The sequence below is a fragment of the Ctenocephalides felis genome, unplaced genomic scaffold, assembly GCF_003426905.1.
Source record: "Ctenocephalides felis isolate EL2017-DRISC unplaced genomic scaffold, ASM342690v1 CF-g0.4_SCAFFOLD_01604, whole genome shotgun sequence".
Taxonomy (NCBI): domain Eukaryota; kingdom Metazoa; phylum Arthropoda; class Insecta; order Siphonaptera; family Pulicidae; genus Ctenocephalides; species Ctenocephalides felis.
The window spans coordinates 38,989,987-39,009,776 of record NW_020537758.1 but is presented as its reverse complement, the minus strand read 5'-3'; the positions used below and the strand labels follow the sequence as shown (position 1 = coordinate 39,009,776).

The 19,790-nt window shown below is 28.0% G+C and overlaps 4 protein-coding genes across 7 annotated transcripts in view; 2 read left to right on the top strand and 2 right to left on the bottom strand.

The window, feature by feature from the left end:
• Positions 1-3,761: 3,761 nt before the first annotated feature.
• On the top strand, positions 3,762-7,111 carry LOC113373716. Its single transcript, XM_026613993.1, has 11 exons — positions 3,762-3,803; positions 4,198-4,328; positions 4,399-4,625; positions 4,831-4,925; positions 5,568-5,676; positions 5,744-5,865; positions 5,973-6,060; positions 6,147-6,283; positions 6,564-6,709; positions 6,784-6,922; positions 6,995-7,111. The coding sequence occupies exons 1-11, from the start codon at positions 3,762-3,764 to the stop codon at positions 7,109-7,111; spliced, it is 1,353 nt and encodes a 450-aa protein (XP_026469778.1).
• Positions 7,112-7,935: 824 nt separating this feature from the next.
• On the bottom strand, positions 7,936-10,123 carry LOC113374050 (ER lumen protein-retaining receptor). The gene is made up of 5 exons (XM_026614303.1): positions 9,892-10,123; positions 8,736-8,995; positions 8,519-8,665; positions 8,084-8,189; positions 7,936-8,020 (listed from the first exon to the last, which is right to left on the bottom strand). The coding sequence occupies exons 1-5, from the start codon at positions 9,980-9,982 to the stop codon at positions 7,986-7,988; spliced, it is 639 nt and encodes a 212-aa protein (XP_026470088.1). The 5' UTR covers positions 9,983-10,123; the 3' UTR covers positions 7,936-7,985.
• Positions 10,124-11,647: 1,524 nt separating this feature from the next.
• LOC113372424 (CCR4-NOT transcription complex subunit 7-like) lies at positions 11,648-15,932 on the top strand. Of its 3 annotated transcripts, none has more exons than XM_026612752.1 (8): positions 11,648-11,723; positions 11,974-12,166; positions 12,560-12,673; positions 13,698-13,859; positions 14,454-14,677; positions 14,841-15,117; positions 15,225-15,365; positions 15,590-15,932. In XM_026612752.1, exons 2-8 carry the CDS (start codon positions 11,990-11,992, stop codon positions 15,716-15,718), a joined length of 1,224 nt encoding a protein of 407 aa, XP_026468537.1. In that variant the 5' UTR covers positions 11,648-11,723; positions 11,974-11,989; the 3' UTR covers positions 15,719-15,932. The 3 variants fall into 3 exon arrangements, with proteins under 3 accessions (XP_026468537.1, XP_026468536.1, XP_026468538.1); XM_026612751.1 differs by lacking the exon at positions 11,648-11,723 and adding an exon at positions 11,751-11,877; XM_026612753.1 differs by lacking the exons at positions 11,648-11,723; positions 13,698-13,859 and adding an exon at positions 11,751-11,877 and having other exon boundaries at positions 15,590-15,926.
• Positions 15,933-18,342: 2,410 nt separating this feature from the next.
• LOC113372421 (insulin gene enhancer protein ISL-2-like) overlaps positions 18,343-19,790 on the bottom strand; it is a 291,133-nt gene continuing 289,685 nt past the window's right edge. For both annotated transcript variants that reach the window (XM_026612746.1, XM_026612747.1), the window contains exon 6: positions 18,343-18,807. In XM_026612746.1, coding sequence (XP_026468531.1) covers positions 18,520-18,807 — 288 coding nt within the window. In that variant the 3' untranslated portion in view covers positions 18,343-18,519. The remainder of the gene's footprint in view (positions 18,808-19,790) is intronic.

Genomic DNA, 19,790 nt, shown 5'->3' with positions numbered 1-19,790 from the left:
ATCTCTGAAACCGCTAGACCTGCCTTCATAAAATTTGATAAATTATTTATCTTGTCAATATAAGTAAAACGTTTTTTGAATTATTAAAATCGGACGCTCCGTTCTCCTAAAAACTGAGTTAACATTTTTGGCACTTTTTGCCCCGTATCTTCGGAACGGCTAGGCCTACCTTCGCCAAAAACTAATCAGCACGTCTCCTTATCAATACGAATCAAATGTTTTTTGAATTATTCAAATCAGTTGATCGGTGTATTAAAATCGGACGCTCCGTTCTCCTAAAAACTGAGTTAACATTTTTGGCACTTTTTGCCCCGTATCTTCGGAACGGCTAGGCCTACCTTCGCCAAAAACTAATCAGCACGTCTCCTTATCAATACGAATCAAATGTTTTTTGAATTATTCAAATCAGTTGATCGGTGTTCCCGAAATCGTCGACGAAAATTTGTATCCGCACACACACACATATACACACACAAACACATACATCCATTTTTTCTAAGGTTTGCCAGAATACTCAGAAATCTTTGAAACGTAAAGATATATAAAAATTTTTATTTTCGATTTTTTTGCGATTATTATAACTTGCCCTACGGGAAGTTAAAAACATGTTTTATGAAGTTTTGTTGCCGTATCCTTTGGACAAAAATTTTTAGATAAAAAATATTTATATAAGCAAAGCTTATTCGTGTTATTATAATGATAATGAAAGTAATTAATTTCTCATTAATGTACAAATTGTGTATCAATAAATAACAAATCCGAAAAACGCCTACAAATTTCTACCAAATAATATCAAATTTGTTTTATGAGTTTCTGAAAAACAAAAGCATTGACAAAGTGTCAATGTCGTTTTAATAATATTTTCTATAGTTTTTGTAAAGATATATATATTTTTTTATTAATTTGAAGTTATTAGATCACAAAAAATCACAAACTTATATATTTTGAACCAATGCTAAGAGACATAAAAAAACATGCAATACTTTTGGTCACTACCAACAATTGTAAGTTTCATAAATTAATATTAAAAAAAATATTTGAGATATCAATTACACCATAGAAATAGTAGTATCTTATATTTTTAAAATCATGTTTTTCTCAAATATTTGCGACACTAGAAATTAAACTGTAGGTCGATCAAACTGTCACAGAGGTGTTAAACCCACTACAGAACAGAGCTACGTACTACGAAAATTGCCTATAAATATAATTGCTATTTGTATATACTTGCAGATTTTATGATAGTTGGCCTTCAGGCATTAATCATTCACCTTTTTCATTTTTAATATATAATTATTTGATATTATTATTATTATAATTAAAATAAATAAATGATTGAAATTTACTATAACTTTGAGCAATACAGGTTTGGCACCAGGCAAAACTGGTGCAAGAAAAACGCTCCTCAACGATGAAATAACTATTTCCTTAATGCACTCACAAGTATGATTTCAAATTTTGATTATAGATTTTAATAATAACAACGCTGAATGATTTTACTGCTTCCTTGATGCAAGTGGAACTTACCACCCAGTGCTCTTTGTATACATCTGTTCCTCAACATTGTGGTGCTCTAGGATTTCGCTGCGTAACAAACGACTCGTACCAGGTAAATTGAAAATAATTTATATATATTTGTATACACGAATATATATATATATACAAAACCGAAAAGTACCGTTCTAATACTCTTATGTAATCTAAAAATCTTCTCAGCACTAAGAACAAAAGATTATGAACAAAGTATACGGTATTATAACAGAAAATTTGAATTTAGCCTTTGTGATAAATTTCAAAATCTTAAGTTAAATATGATATATATATATATATATACATATATATAAATATATATATATATTATATACAGGGCCGGTCCTGGAGTCCTTAGCGCCCGCATGCAACTTTTTTTCTAGCGCCCCCCTCCCCTTATTAATATTAGTTGTTTTAACAGTTTATCATTAAAATTAATTATAATTAAAAATATTTTTTTATTATTCTGAATTTAGTACACACAGATATAATGCATAAGCAAATAAAATACATTGATTTTGAATTTATTTAGAAAATCTAGACGATTCGCGGGTTGATTATAATCAAATATTTTTAAATTTTCAATATTTTTTACATTTGTGCAATATTAATATTTGGGCTAAAGCCCCAAAAAAAAAAATTCTCATTATTTACAATATTCAAAATTGCGTCGTAAACTTTTATTTATTGATATCGTAAGAGCCGAATTGTATTCATCTTTACTTTCCCGTCATATTCAGAGTATCAGATTGTTGTTTTAAAGTTAAACTTTTAACGTATTTTAGAAGTATTGTCAAAAAATCAGTAAAAATGCAAAGAAATTACACATTTCTTGTACTATATTGAAAAAAAGCTAATTATATTTGATATGTATTATTTCTGCATAGTTAATAATTATTAAATTTAGAGTATGGATACCACAAGGTATAAAAAATGCCTTAAGATTTTCGTTCCAAAGTAAATTTTGCTTTCATTTCTCATATTTGTTCCATTTCCATAACCCTAACCACGCATATCTTCAACATTCAAAGTTCATCAGATGCGAAACATTTGCAACAAAAACAAAAGTTACAATTCAATTTCTCGGAATAAACGTGCCATTTTCTAAGCACTGACTCCCCATTTTTTATTTTCCCGATTATAATTTGTTTATATTTTTTAACAATTTCCGTTTCAACTAAATCAGCTCGCAATTTTCCGTCAATAATGCCCAATAGTTAATTTAATCTTTCGCAAGTTTGCGCTTATGAGATTGGACAAGATATTTTTTTTTTCGATTTCACGGTAACTTCAAACAAAGAAAAAATTAAATAAGTAGATTAAGCAATAAATATGGCTGTTATTTACAAATTTGCAGCTGTTATTTTTAATTGGTTAATTGTTTTTACTGATATCACATTGCAAAATAAATATGCTTTTTGTGTCTCCGTATCCATAGTTAAGTTAAATTTTTTGTTATAATTTATTAAGTATTCTAGATTTTATATAAATAATAAAAAATAAATTATAAATAATATATTATAAATTTAATTTCCGAAATTTAATAATAATTATATATATATATATATATATATATATATTATTTATTGAATTGCATACTTCAATTGTTCATCTTCAGCTTTGCTACTCTCCCGACGAGTACGGGAATACTGAACCACCAGAGTTAGAGCATCATTGCCCAAGTTTGACTGTATGTGATGAAAATAATCCAGTTTTTTGTTCTCCCATTGATTTGGATCTCACAACAACTGAATGTCTGCAATCAGCATTGAAAAGAGATTGCCAAACAGAAGCTGATACGACCGAAGTAATGTTACTAATGCTAAAATTAATACATCACTAAAAAATAATAGTCCTATTTTTTCCAGAATTTTCTGTGAAGTTTACTTTATTATATATTATACACTTAGTAATTACTTTATTATTAGCTGTTTCAACCTTCATTTTCACGTAACATTTCGTCGATTTATTTACGCATTTATAAGCTTTTATTCGAATCTTCTATAGTTCTTTGATTTCATTAAAACATGAATCACAATCATGCTTATTAATAACTTCCACAAAAAAAACACAATCGCGGTTTATACACATATAAAACAGATCATTAAAACAAATAAAATATTTCTAAAAGTGATTATATTTATGGCATAAACTCCTACAATGTTTCCATGTCCAACTGTTCCCGATAGACTGGCTGAAAAAATACTAAATACAAAATTTGTTTCTGGATTATGGACAATGTAAACTTGAGGGATAAGCATAAATCTATGAATGTATAATTTGATAAAAATCGATTAATTAAATTTGCAATCTATATTTTGCCTAATTCACAAATTTTCGATTACCGATACGCATCCTGATATTTAATTTTTATATTTATTCTTGTTAAACTTAGCCCAGTAATTTGAAAGTATTTTTATTAATTTCTATAGCAAATATGTATAATATTCCAGATGCATTCTACTTCAACAAAGATTTTTTTTTTGAATTAACTACATTGGTTCAGAGTAATCCAAAATGTTAAAGATACATTGCATGCATACATTGATAAAAATGATCAGGTGCTCTTGAAAAATATAGATTTCAAAAAAATTAGTTTTCATTCCTTGTGATTGCAATAACGTAAATTAGATAAATATAATTAATATGTCATCATTTACCTTATAGAATTACGATGACAAAGCTGAACCTGAAGAAATGGTAGAAGAATGCTGTGGAACTACGACTGAGGTCGTAACCGATACGAAAAACGATTGTTCTTCAAATTATCAATACATAAGGAGCACAAAACAATCAAGGTACTAAATACTGTGAGTATAGTATATAAAGTTATTGCAAGGAATATATAACATTTACCTATTATTTAAGAAATATGCGGCGTCACAATGGCTCAGCCATTAGTTCAATGAAACCGATGTCATCAAATGCTGCACTTCAGGATGATTTTGATATGGATTTGGATCTATATGCAACCACAACTATCTGCACCACTATACGAGATTCCATTTTGTCTGACTTAAATATCGGCATCACAACTGGCACAACTGACTTTCCACCAGAAACAACCGCACCGATATTCGATTGCATTGTGCCAGGTACGAATTAATTTAGTTTTATAATTATAAATGACTATGTTTTAAAATTTCACTTCACTATAGAACAGAAAAGTCGTTATGGGCATCTTAATTTAAACCGCAAAACACTTTCATTATTTTTTTTAAATAAAAAGGTAAATTTGATGTTGCCGATATTGGTCCATTGTATTTAACATGTCTCGTACAAATAAATATATTTTCACAGGTCTTTTTGCTGACCCAGCCAACTGCAAAGCGTATTATGAATGCGAACCACGTGCCGATGGAAGCGGTTTATTTGCCCAACATAAATATTGTGATGTAAATATAATATCTTTTATATTTATAAATAATGATATTTTAATATTATATAACATCATAAACTAATCAGTAAATGTAAACAGCATAAACTCTTATGTGAAAACAAGATTTCTGAAATTTTGAATATTGGAAGTAGTACAAATTCTAGTCATAAAAAATTAAGTTATTATAATACCTAGTTATATTACCAGTTATATTTTGAGATTTTATTTTTATATGTATAGTGTCTAAAATAAACCTCATGAAATTAAATAAGTCTAGAGAAAGATTTTATACTAGTACAATATACATATAATCAATATTTAATATCCGTTAATATATAATATTTGTTGCAATTAATTGACCTTGTTTGCAAATTATCTGCATAGATTTTTGGAAAGTTTGAGTAAAGCCAATAGAAAAAGAACACAATTTTTAATATTCATAACAAAGATATTTTATGATTAAATGTGCTCATTAGAAGCATTACCTACTCGAAAGATTATTATTTCAATGTTTTGTTAATATTCTTTACATTTATATTTTTGTATTTAGGTTTAATTTTTATTTTGCATAAACCTCAATAATTTTGTATTATAAAATTTAAATTTTGACTGACAAAAAAAGTGCTCATTATATAAACTTTTTTTATTATTTTTACAGACAGGAAGGACATTTATACAAAAGTATCACAATTGCGTATTAAAAGGTACAATTCTTGATGAAAGTACAGCAAAACGTAAAGAACATGTAGCTGCTAATGGGAAATCAAGTAAGAATATTTAACTATAACTGTAATAATATATAGAGTATGCACCTCATGGATACTTTATATTTAGAAGACAGTGCAATATTAGAAAATGATGACGAAGAACACTATAGTGAAGAACAATTAAATAAAAATAAACGAGATGTCTATGATTATAATGTCCCAAAAGATTCTTCGAATTCATACCGTGAGGTAAAATAAATATTTATAATATAATAACAAAAACTATTATCTTTGTGCAAGTGCTAACTAACAATATTCATGATAATATATCAAATTTTATTTTGATTTTATCAAAGGTTCTCGAGAAAGCTCGCAAATTGGTTAGTGAATCACAGGAACTGGATCAAGAAAAATCACAAGCAAATAAACCTAGGGCCGATTCAAGTACTGTTAAATTGAAAAATGTTATCTATTAACTACTTTAAACATATTTCGCAGTAATATTTTTCTCATGAATAATATGTTTTTAGCTATTTATGATGATAATTCATTTACATGCACTGAATCTGGAGAAATGCCAGATCCATATGATGAAACTGTGTTTTATATATGCCGCAAGATGCGAGGATCACCGGGGTACTATACTACAAGAATGATTTGTCCGCCGGTAAAGCAAATAAGTTATAAGTGGATTTATGAAATAAAGTTTTTTTTGTATGGATTTGGATGTTGTTTCGGGTAAAAACCGAATGTAGTTTTATTTGATTAATATAGTTGGAGACTCGAAATTCATAATCTATATAATTTTCAAAACAGGTAATGACCCTGTAATGCATCGATCTATCGACGATATATATTGTGTGTGAAACTCGATTTTAATTAATTGGATCAGCATTTTACAAAATTAAACTGTAATACTTGAAAAAATTGAACATAATCTTTTACAGAATACGTCTTTTGATCCATTAAGAAGAATATGTTCAAGTACGCAGAAAAGAAAGAACGAGATTCGAAGGGAAAAAATTCGGAAGCGGAGGCAAAGCATCAATTTAGAAGATATACAATCCAAAACTAGCGCATTTGATACTTTCAGGTAACTTATCTCATTTTAGTCTTGAAAAAAAATTATAAAATCGTCTGAAAATTCACTCAACTTATTGTTTGTAGTTGCGCTTCGGAGGGTAGATTTCCGGACAAATTGGATAGAAATTCATATTACTTATGTTTCAAAAACGCAGGAAAATTTAATGCTATGCATATGAAGTGTCCCAATGAACATTATTTTAGTGGCTATGACAATTCATGCGTAAAAATGTCAGAAGTTTCCACAAATTATATAGTGAAATAAAATCTAATAATTATATTTCTAATATTGTAGTTGACAGCGAAAATAAATATTTACTTTATTGATGAGAAAAATGTAGTATGGGAAAACTTATCAAACAAACTTAAATTATTTCATGTAAATGATGTTTTTATTTGCCCACAGAAATAGCCTCACGATCATCAGACAAACTAATCAACATTATTTACATCTATTTTTGTTTAAACTGTAAACACTTTTTTCCTCATCATTGAAGACATCAACAAATTCGATCTTTAATAGAAACACTTTCTCAATACGATTTTGATACCAAGATTCCGAGTGTAGTTAAGGTGTATATCACAAGCTTTCTAAGAAGTTGTTGAGAAAACATTTAACATAATAAAAAATCGATTTAAATGGTCAAGGCAAATATACTTTTCGCAATTTCTTTATTAATAGAAATTATGTTAGCATATACATTTTGTATAATGAGCTCGCATATATATTTTGCTTAATTTTATATTATCCTCATTAGATGTAATAAGGAACAGCTAAATATTACTGCATTATTATTTAAGATCATGAATTGTAAGACAATATATTACAATTCCACTAAAACTTAAAATGGCCTATATATTATTCAACTATCCTATTTAATATTATAAAACTAGGTAAAATTCTCTCAATTCTCTTTCAAAATATATAAAATTTGTTTCAATATGTCTGAAAACTTAAATAGCAGAAATACATCTTAAAATAATATGCATATCATGTAGAAACATATAAGATAATAATCTATACGCAAATACATACAAGTGTATGTATAAATACATTAAAATATGTATGTACACATGGTATACATACATAAATATGCATATTATGTATTAATAAATGCGGCACGGAAAAGGAGATAATTTGAGTTTGGAATAAACATTCATCAAATCACATTAAACATTTGAAAATAATAGCATATATTATATTAGCATGTCAATTTCTTAGTTCATACACTTTTCAATCATTTATAAACTTATACACTATGTTTAAAAAAATAAAAATCCTTGGTTTAAGCTGGCAGCTGCAGTTTTTTGCCTTTCAGAACTAGTAATTATAAAAATATGTTAATAAATATATAAATAATATTAAAAAAAATGTCTTAAATACCTTTGGTAATATACAAGTAGAAGAAATCGCAGTATAATACTGTTTGTACAGCTCCAGCTACAATGGCAATTAAGTCATAATGATCTTCAGCAAGATATCTATATACCTTTAAATGAAAACATAGTAACGTAAGTACAAAAAATAAGTGGGAAAACTTCTAAACTAAAATTGAACTTTCTAGTTTAATAATATGTATTTTTTTTTAAATATTTAGGTATGTACATTGGCCAATAGGAACATGATGTAATACCCTGAATCCGAAATATAATTTTAAATGAAATAGAAAATATAGATCACGTAAGATTAGTTTTCTTTTCAAGTTTTAAGTAGAAATTTACTTTAATAACCATATTTAAAACACCAAACAAAAAGTGCTAAATCACTTAATTAACTGCTTACATAATTCATTATAACTAACACTAAATAAATTCTTACCCAATTCAATAAATACAGAGCCCTATAGCTTCCCAAAGCAAACAAATAATGAGAGGTAATGCTTTCTGCTTCCCCTGTTTTACTGACCATAAACAATTGCGGCAATATAGCAACTGACTCCAAATAAATACTAAAAGTCCATAGAATCTGTCACAAAACAAAAAAAAATTAGCAAACAAATATTAAAAAAAAAAACAATCATATAATCATACTTTACCTCTAGCACTGAAAAATCATGGTTGATGAGCAAAGCCAGTACAGCAGATGGTAAAATTAAGAACTCAATTCGAAATGTATCATGATTCGAATCATAAGTAGCTTTGAACTTAATGTACATTAGATAAAGGGTACCACATGATGCAGCAATAAATACTAATTTCATAAAAGTATTATAAGCAGATATGAAAGTTGTTACGAGATCCAAGTACCGGGTTATATAGACGATTGCGAATAGAAATTGTGATTTTCCTGATATACCTGCAATAAAACAGTGAAAAAGTGTTCACTATAAAAAGTTTAAATACACTTACTATAATATACCTTTGAACTTAATTTTAGTGATAAACTTTGAATCACAATAAAAAAATAATTACAATGAAATTGAATAGAATTCAATAAAAAGAACTTCATGAACAGAAAATGAACAGAACAAATAGGATATAAAACATAATATATATATAATAAAGACGCATACATAATTGTATCTACCTGTAAGTGGAAAATTTAAACATTGATTCTGTATTATATTACTATCGAGCAACTTAACTTAATAGCCCTTTTTGTTTATCATTTTTGCAGTTCATTTCATCTTTATTTATTGCAAGAAATAACTAAAGCACGATTTGATCATTCACGCACAAAGTGAATTATATTTTGAACAAATAGTTCTTCATAGATTTTTGCACAATTATTAAAAACATGCTAAGATTCTCAGATATAATTACAAATTTTAAATTCCACATTCTTAAAATGTGTACTTTAAAATTGAATTTTACTGTGAACTATGTAGTTAGAAGCTTTTCTTTTTATTATTCAGGAATATTATCTAGTACTTCAATTTATACAAGGTTTAGATTATAAGATTATTCATAAGAAGATCATAGAGCAATAGAATTATTCAACACAATATTACAGGCACTTTTGAGTAACTTTTCTGAACTTGAAATCTCCGGTAAAAATTAAACGATTTGACTTAGAATAACTAGAAAATAATAGTTTGAAATATATACATTGCGAATAAATATGATTTACTATCTACAAAAGAGCATGTTGCACAGTTTTCAATAGTAATTTACAAGCAAGAGCAAATACTCTACAAAACCGACAGCAAAATTTCGGGATCATATATATTTCGTAGTGTATTCTTTAAGTACCTGCGCAAGATCGAGTTTTCCATATTTTGAGTAATAACACTATAACAGCAACTAAATGAGAGATATCACCCGTTAACCGGAAAATATTCATTTTTACCAAGTCTATCAACAAATGTCATACACAAAATCCTTAACTCACAAACGTCTATCAAAACGACGTGGCTTGGCACTCGCTGACTCGTGGCTACAGACCATAGATAAGACGATGACTGAAATATATGGGACGTCCTGATGGAACTGATAAAGAAAATGAGAAAAAGTACTTTCAAATGATAAACACTATCAAAAAATAGAATCACATATATAACTAGTTTGAATGATTCATTACATATCTATATACTCTTCTTTCATCTATATTTATATACAATTTTTTGTTAAGTGCCTGGCACACATGTGTCTGTAATCGTTTTACGTTTCTTGAACCAGACTGTTTACGGTTCGTCAAAATTTTTAATCATACATTTTTTTTAACTTATTGTAGGATAAATTCTCTTGTTTTATTTATGGATACGTTATAGTAATCGCAAAAATAATCGAAAATGAAAATGTTTAAATATCTTTATGTTCCAAAGGTTTCTGAATATCTTGGCATATCTTAGAAAAAATGGATGTATGTGTGTGTGTGTATGTGCGGATACAAATTTTCGTCGACGATTAACCGATCAACCCACTCTTCTTTTATCTATGGATCAACCGATTTGATTAATTCAAAACCGATTCGTATTGATAAGGAGACGTGCTGATTAGTTTCTGGCGAAGGGAGGTCTAGCCCTAGACAATAAAATAATGTGTCTAGCCGTAACAGAGATACGGGGCAAAAAGTGCCAAAAACGGTAACTCAGTTTTTAAGAGGACGGAGCGTCCGATTTTAATAATTCAAAAAACATTTTAATTGTATTGGCAAGATAAAGAACTGATTAACTATTTGAGAAGGCAGGCCCACGGTTATGTACTCTCAATAAAAATAATTTAAAAAAATGACATTTGGCGGTCAAAAATGTTTATTGAACATATGTACATAAAATTATCAGATATTTTATAAAGATTTTAATTATGTGTACTGATTTTGTGTAAATCCGTGGGTTCCGTACCAAGATTTATTTATTTAGTTATTCTGCAATATATATACAGATTACATTTACTTAGCAGAGATTGCTGACAAGTTGTTTACAATTGGTTGTTTACAAATTAGTAGATATCCCCAGTGGCTAATATAATAAAAAAACTAAAAACAAAAGGGAATGCATTTTTTAAAGTTTTATTATTAAATTTCAATACATAAAATACTTTTTCACAAAAATTATGAGACTCATACCTGATTCGGATCATGTATTGATAGAAAATAATATTCAATCACAATTTTATGACCTATGCTCGTGATGTTTAAGTACGACCCTACTTTATGACCTCAACTTTTGATGTTACATTCAGCCCGACTTTTTATTTGAGAGCCTTGTCAATTCATGTTTGGGCCAATATTTTTGTAACGATTCAGGCCCTTTAAAGCATGCTGCATAGAAAAGTAAACATGGCATGATGAGTCACTCACAACGACACAACCATGTGTGCCCGTAGCCTAATGACATTTGCGTTTAAATTTTTTAAAATCTCATTAGGAATAAGTGTTATAAATACAAAATTTCAAATCATTTTATGAATTATGAGTTATTTTGAAAATCATTATTTTATTTGCTTTATTGTTTCAATTTTAATTCTAATCTGAAAACAATTTTAATCAGGTAACACTATGACTATGGACACATAATGACACTGAATGTACTACAACTTCACTCGTGTTTAGCAAAGTTTTTAATGAAATAAAGTTGAAATGGGTATGTTTATTTTTATAAATATTCTTACTAATACTTTGTAATGTCATTACAAAGAATAATTATTAAATAAAATAGAAATCTAGTATTTTCTAACCATGAACGCCTCTCTCATTGCTTGTTCGGTTATTTTAAGTGATACTTCACCTGCAACAAAGTAATAAAGACCAATAATTTCAATTGATATAAATACCAGTAGAATTTTGAATATTTTATTTGATACAATTGAATTTACTTTGATATAATATTATAGAACAAGGGCATCACCCATGAAAGCGCCTGTGCAGCTTGAGAGTGGAGGCCGTGCATTCGACCACACAGACAGCTATTGGGAAAATTGGGAGGAAAAGCAAGGCTTGAGTTATTCTCAAGAAGATTTAGATGCTGTTGATAATAATAATAAACAAAAAGAGGTGGAGGTTATAATACAGAGAGAGAATACTGAGGTGATTTTAGTTACTTATATGCACATAATATTATGTGATATTAAGTCGCTGTCAAATTAGCGCTTTTTAATAGTTTTGTTCGAACATCAAACATATTACATATGCTTTGTTTTATTTTCAATGACTGTAATCGAGCTATTATTAGTTCATATATATCATAAGGAACAAATGTTTGTCTTAAATTTCGATCTGTTTGAAATTTCAATTGCTATAGTTGCAATTTTTTTTATTAACTCTTTATTGTATGTTTTTGCAGTATAAACAATTAGTATTCTTCCTTATATTTTGACTGCTGTGAAAATTATTACTATATATACATTATACGTCTTCTTACCTGTACTTAATTGTAATATATATATTCATACGCACATTATAGTTTTTTCAATTGTTTAGGATATGCCTTCTGCAACGAGCAGTTCTCATGGGTCTATCCCTAATAATGAAGATTGTGGCATTAGAGATGTCTGGAAGCATAATATGGAAGAGGAGTTTCGGACAATACGACAGGTAAATAAGCCAAATATCATCTTTTTGTTTCTATACAAAGGTTTATCTATTTACATTTACTATATTATAAAATACTTTGATAACATAAGGTACCTATAATATTTTGATCTCCTTTGATTAATGAACTTACATTATACCACTTTGTGTTTTTGAATTATTCAATAAAGCATATTTATAAAGCAAAATTAAACCTATTCTATAACTAATCTTGTGGCATTTTAATATCTGTAAAATTATGTACTATATTATATGTTGTTGAAGGTTTATTTACTTTGAGACTAATGTAGAAATGATTATGATTTTTCAAAGGCTTGGTATAGTTTATTTAATAATAAGCAAATTAAATATATATATATACACACATGTTTTTGTGAAATTAGGCAGTAATTTATTAAATGATTCCCTTTAATACGACACCAGGCCTACATATATTTTTGGCGAGTCATCTGATTTAAGAGTTGTTTTAGCAATAATTTAGTAATGTCTACCTTATAAAACAGTGATTTCATTAACTTTTATTTCACACACTATTTACTAAAAAAAATTAGATAAATTGACAACTAAATCAGAATACAAAATTTGATTTTTTTTGCATGAGCATGAGAATCACTGTTGTAAGGTATACTTACTTATTAATAGCTATGAAAAGTAACTAATAGCAGCTTTGTCAAGTGATATTATTATTATCAGTTCATGAATTATGAACTTATTTTCCAATATTTAGTTTATAAATAAGAGCACAAATACACTTATGCAATTAAATGAAATATTTAATTGCCGCATCAGATGACTCGCTAAAAATATACATAGGCTTGGGCACTTACAGTATATGTTTTTATTATGCTTTCCCACATTTTAGTGGATGTAGCAATAGCCTAGTATTATAATATTTTACACAAAAGGCTAATATTAACATACCTCTTATTCAATACAATAATTCCTTCAAAGCTTCACACCATACCATTCCTAAATAAACCTTCTTCCTCGCATGTTGCCCTACATATCCTGTTTCCTATTGTTACAGATCGTAAAGCACTATGATCATGTGTCAATGGATACCGAATTTCCTGGAGTTATCGTACGTCCCATAACTGGCCCAGATCAGAATTGTCAAGTTTTGAAGTTACAAACATGCGACATAATCCAAAGCAAATATGAGATATTGTATAAGCAATTGGAGAAATATGTAATAATATCTGTGAATAATTTTATTGCAATTAAGTAAAATAGAACTAGTTCAACAAAATTTTAAATAGATTGCTCTTGTCTGTAGTTGGTGTGGGAAAGGCATAACCAGCTCACATGTTTTTCTAATTATGTATTATGTTTTGTGAGGTATATTTTTATCAAATTTGCAAAGAATATATATATATAAAATACTATCTATTAATATGAATTAGATCAAATGGTTAGGACCAAATATAAGAATAACAAAATTGAAAAGGCAAAAATAACATACAATTAACACTTGACTTAAATATTTTAGATAATTTATTTGCTATGATATGTGAAGTATATTTTAAAACTGTGCACTATTCTGAAATCAATTTATTTATGGTTTTATAAATTTACAAAACTCTAAGACTTAATTATGTAAAATAATGTATGTAACTTATCAGAAATAGAAGATTATTTGAAATTTTAAATAGTTTAGTAAGAATTTATATAGACAAATGTAGAATACCAAAAACCTCTTACCCTTTTTCCTATAGGTTTGAAAGTAATTCTTTCCAAATAACCAATTTATTAAAACATATATTTTAATATCTTCTATTTTCAGCTGGTCACACAATATAATTACATTGCAATGGATACAGAATTTCCTGGTGTAGTTGCGAGGCCTATTGGAGAATTTCGATCAACTGCAGATTATCAATATCAATTACTAAGATGTAATGTAGACTTGCTAAGGATAATACAACTTGGACTGACCTTCTATGACAAGCATGGAAAAACTCCTTCTGGCTATACCACATGGCAATTTAACTTCAAATTCAACTTATCGTAAGTTCATCTATAATAATTTAGAACCTGCAATACATTGTTACAACTGCTATTGCTTAATCTATAATAATTTTAGTATACATTACTTACATAACATGCTTCTATTGTTCTTTCATGCATACTGAAATACACTCATATGCTTACTTAATCATTATATTTTCAGGGAAGATATGTACGCTCAAGATTCAATTGATTTACTCACAAATTCGGGTATACAATTTAAGAAACACGAGGAAGATGGTATAGATCCTTTAGAATTTGCTGAAATCCTAATGACGTCTGGCATAGTATTAATGGACAATATCAAATGGTTAAGTTTTCATTCTGGTTATGATTTTGGATATTTACTGAAACTATTGACTGACCAAAATTTACCACAAGAGGAAGCAGATTTTTTTGATTTATTAAAAATATATTTTCCAGTTATATATGATATAAAGGTAAATATAACATCATGATTTATCAAGGTCTTGGAGACCATTGAAGCTATTTGTTGTTTAAATGAAAAAGATTCATGTATATTTGATTATTCTAATCTTTTTTTCAGTATCTAATGAAATCTTGTAAGAATTTGAAAGGTGGGTTACAAGAAGTGGCGGATCAACTAGAATTACGCAGAGTTGGTCCCCAGCACCAAGCAGGATCCGACTCACTGTTAACGGGGATGGCATTTTTCAAAATGCGCGAGGTTTGTTCAAGTGCAAATTTTGAATCCAATGCAAATATATTTGAATTCTTTCAATATGAATTAAATTGAAATGTAGATTTTCAGTATGAAAAATGAGATGTTAAATGATTGTATTAAATTAGAAGTAAAATATATTTATTTTCTTATTTAATTTTTTACTCGGTGCCGACTTGAAGTAAAAATGAATAAATGATCATAATGATAATGAAAAATTTATTTTTCAGATGTTTTTTGAAGATAATATTGATGATTCCAAGTACAGTGGTCATTTATATGGTTTGGGTATGTCATTTTCAGCAAATGGAAATAATACACCCTTTCACGATAATGGGGACAATAGTTCCTCATCATAAAAAACTTATAAATCTTATAAGAAACTTATTTGTATATTTATTATCCTAAGGAAGCAATTGCATGTAATTATAAAAACAGCTACAAAGAATTTTTTAAGAAAACATGAAACAAAGATTATAAATATTAATGTGGATGAATCAAAATTTTATGAAATAAACCAATTAGTGAGATAGTTTTAAATATAGTCGATATTTATTTGTTGATTTTACCAAACATTTAATTCCAGGACAAAATAATTATCTAAATCTTGTTTACATATTTGTTTAATTTATTTACTTTAGTTTTTAATTTAAGATTCACGTTTGTTAAATGTAATAAACTTATAACATGTTTTGTTATATATTTTCATTATGTGTAATTTTTATTGTAAAGTAGTTAATATAAGTTGTGCGTTTTAATGATGTTTTTAACTGGTATCCTAAATTGTCTGATTCAAATAGATTGATCCAAAAAGCAGAATATATTAAAAACCATAGTAGTTAATTATTTATAATTTTAGAGTGCATATATTTACATTTTATATACATTGTTTTTAAAATTTCATAATCATTATTACATCGAAATAAAATTTTGTGGACATACATTTTTAGTTTTTTATTTGATAATAAATAAATTAATTCAACATGAAATTAATATACTTTGAAACCAGTTGTTCATAAACTACATTAAAGGGTCCTGGTAAATGATAAGTTATTGACATAATGAATCCGTAAAATCTTTTCTCAGTAGTAAATCGGTCATCCCGTTAATCAGCTTGGACAATTGGTTTAAAAATAGTAAAAATTCATCTTTTTTTTTATTTAACAAGAAAATAACAAGTTTAAAGAAATATATAAATCGTATACATAAAGTTTTTTTTAACAGATCTGATGTATCAGTTAATGAAATCATGTTTTGTTAATTTAATTACAGTACAATGATATACTATATCATATATATATACAATTTATCTTAATATTTAAAAGTGCATGGAGTTAATATTTACAAATAAATTTATTTGCATATTTCTGAATAAAAGTTATTCAAATTATTTTATTCTTTAATTACTTAGAAGTTTTTGATGGTTTCAGAAAATAGTTTCACATATTAAAATTTAAAATCAAACACTAAACTAAACTTATATATTTATTACAATTAGGGCTGCCATTTTCGATATTCATAAAATATAAGACTGTAAATGTGTGTTAAAAGTAAATCTTATAAGAATAGAATTATTACGATTTTGGGTCTTTAAGTAAATTGTCGATTAAAATATTATGATTTACTTTTAACACACATTTACAGTTTTCATTATTATATTATATTATTATATTATTTTTATAAAAATAAAAATATGAAGTACGAATAATTTTTAAAATCAATAAATTTTGTAATTGCTTCATTGCTTCATTGCTTCATAAGCTATTAATTTTCTTAATAACAATATTGCATAAAGTTTGTATCTTATTTTTATTGTGAACAACTATATATTGTTAAATATATTTCACAATTTACATTTGAAATAAAAATAACCGTATCTTGGAAAATTAAAAAATAAATTTAAATTTATTTATTACTAATGAAGCACTTAGGTATGATTTCCGAAATAAATATTATTTTTTTATACAGAATGTATAACTAAAATTATATTTTTTAAATCCGACTCGAAGTATTAATTCACCCAAATATGAGAGAGCCCTATTTTGAAAATAATAAACATAAAAAAAATAATTTAGTGTTTGATTTCATAAATTTTCATTAATATTATCAAATACGATGGCATTATTTTTGGCGATTGACTAGCACTGGTATTACAAACTATAACACACTAATGAATAGAACATTCGGATCGAATAGTAATATGCATTTATCACAGTGCAGTTTATATACTTTCATTATTAAATCATTTTAATGCGTAAATATATATTATATACACGGTTGAATAAGAATACTTAACTTGGGATTAAATACTTAAATATGTAAAATAATCACCATTATGTTTATAGAAAATATAAAGCTACAACAACTTACGTAGTATTCACATTTTCGCTAGGAGATACAGTAATTAATGCATCACGTTGAAAATATATATTAATTAAAACCATAAGATAGCAGATGGAAATACCTTTTTAGTTTGCACTATTACAAAAATATCTATATTGATGTAGTTGAGATATAAGTCACTGATGTCTTTGTCACTATCACGCACTACACACCTCACAATAAACAATGGGTACTGTGAAAAATGTTCTGGATTCGAAATCCATAGAATATTATGTAATAGATTATAATATTTTTGTAACTGTATCTTTAATAGTAGAACTATCTAGCACCATATATACGTACTCAATATACAGACAGTTGATTTTATAAAAATAAACTGATCATTTTTAAATGGTCGATAGATGTACTTACATATTTATGTTTAATAAAAGCCAATTTTATATATTCAAAGTCAATATTATTTCCCAATTATGATGCTAAGCCATTCATAGGGTAATTTATTTAGAATGTTTACCAACAAATTGACGAGTATCTTTTAATTTATGCGATTTATTAATTAATTTTCCAATCAGCAGATTTTTCTTGAAATTTGATATGCCAATAACAAGAAAAAATGAAAGTTGCATCATGAATAGTAATTTTTCTCCAATGCTAAAGGCTTATTTCAGTGAATATTTTTTCAAACATTAATTCAGACCACTTTTTCCTGATTGAACTTATAATTTCAAATATGTCGTTTTCCTCATGTGAACATCGTTTTAGGTCTTTTACTCAAACCTCCGGGCTTTCCCTAATTGACCCGGTGCCGGTTCGCTCGTCATTGAGGTACTTCGAAGGTCTCGCTATCCGGGCTCCCGTATCCGCTAGAACCGTCGTCTCTGGTCACGTGGTTGTGTCCAGCCAGATTGACGTTGTTTTGATTGGCGATCGGCTGATGTTGCTGGGAAACTGTGTTGTTGTTGAGGTTGGCTGGCTTGTCTTGGTATAGAAGTTGCAGGCGGTCTGCCGGCTGATGCACGACTGTCGTCGCGGCCGGGACCTGGGTCAGGCCCGGCGGCAACCCGACACCGGGACCGCGTCCCGGACTCATATGCTCTCCGGCTGGCTGGAAAATAAAAAAAATAAAAGTCAGTATTGTTACATAAGAATAATTCACGTCATGCTCAACTATTGATGCATACACATATGTATATAGATTTCCGATGACGAAAGATATATTAATTAGTTGTAAGTACTGTTTTGCCTTAACCCATTCGAGACGGCGATTTTTTTCGAAGGCGATCCTCAAAAGCATTTTTTTTTTGTTTCATTTTTAATAAAAAAAAAACTGGTTTACTAAGGAAATCACCCAATTTGTCAGCAAAGGGTCTGGCCGTGTTTCCATACAGAATTGGCCCCACACTGGTATTTAAATGATTTTGATGCCATTTTATAGGTATTTTCGAGAAAATTCGAAATACCAAATTTCAAATCCGTAGCTCATCATTTGGCAATAACAAATAATGTAAAAAAAATATTTGTTAGTGCGTGAAAAGGTAAAAATGCATTTTCATTTTCTACCAGTGCGGCTCTTTGGACTACTTTTATATTAGCATCATTCGAAAGCCTGTACACATTTCTTCTGTTATCCAAAAATTATTATCCAAAAATGTTAACGTCATTCTATTTATACTGATCTTGTCTACGTTGCTCATAACAAATAATGTGGAAAAATTATTTATTAGTGTGTGAAAAAGTGAAAATGATTTTTCATTTTCCATTTTCTACCAGTGCGACTCTTTGGACTACTTTTATATTAGCATCATTCGAAAGCCTGTACACATTTCTTCTGTTATTCAAAAATTCATTTAAATGTGAGTGGAACTTTGGGTGAAAAGTTGGAAAAACTTAAGCTAGTACGCGCGCTGCCGGTACAAGACACCCATATAAAGTCGCTTTGCAAGAGATCAAGCATAAGGCTCGTCGTTATCGCGTGTCTCGAGAAAATCGGTATATAAGTATGGAAATATTTATTAAAAACCGTATAGAGTATATTCATTAGTCATAATGAAAAGTCCAACGCGCCGAATAAAACAATAATTATTATTA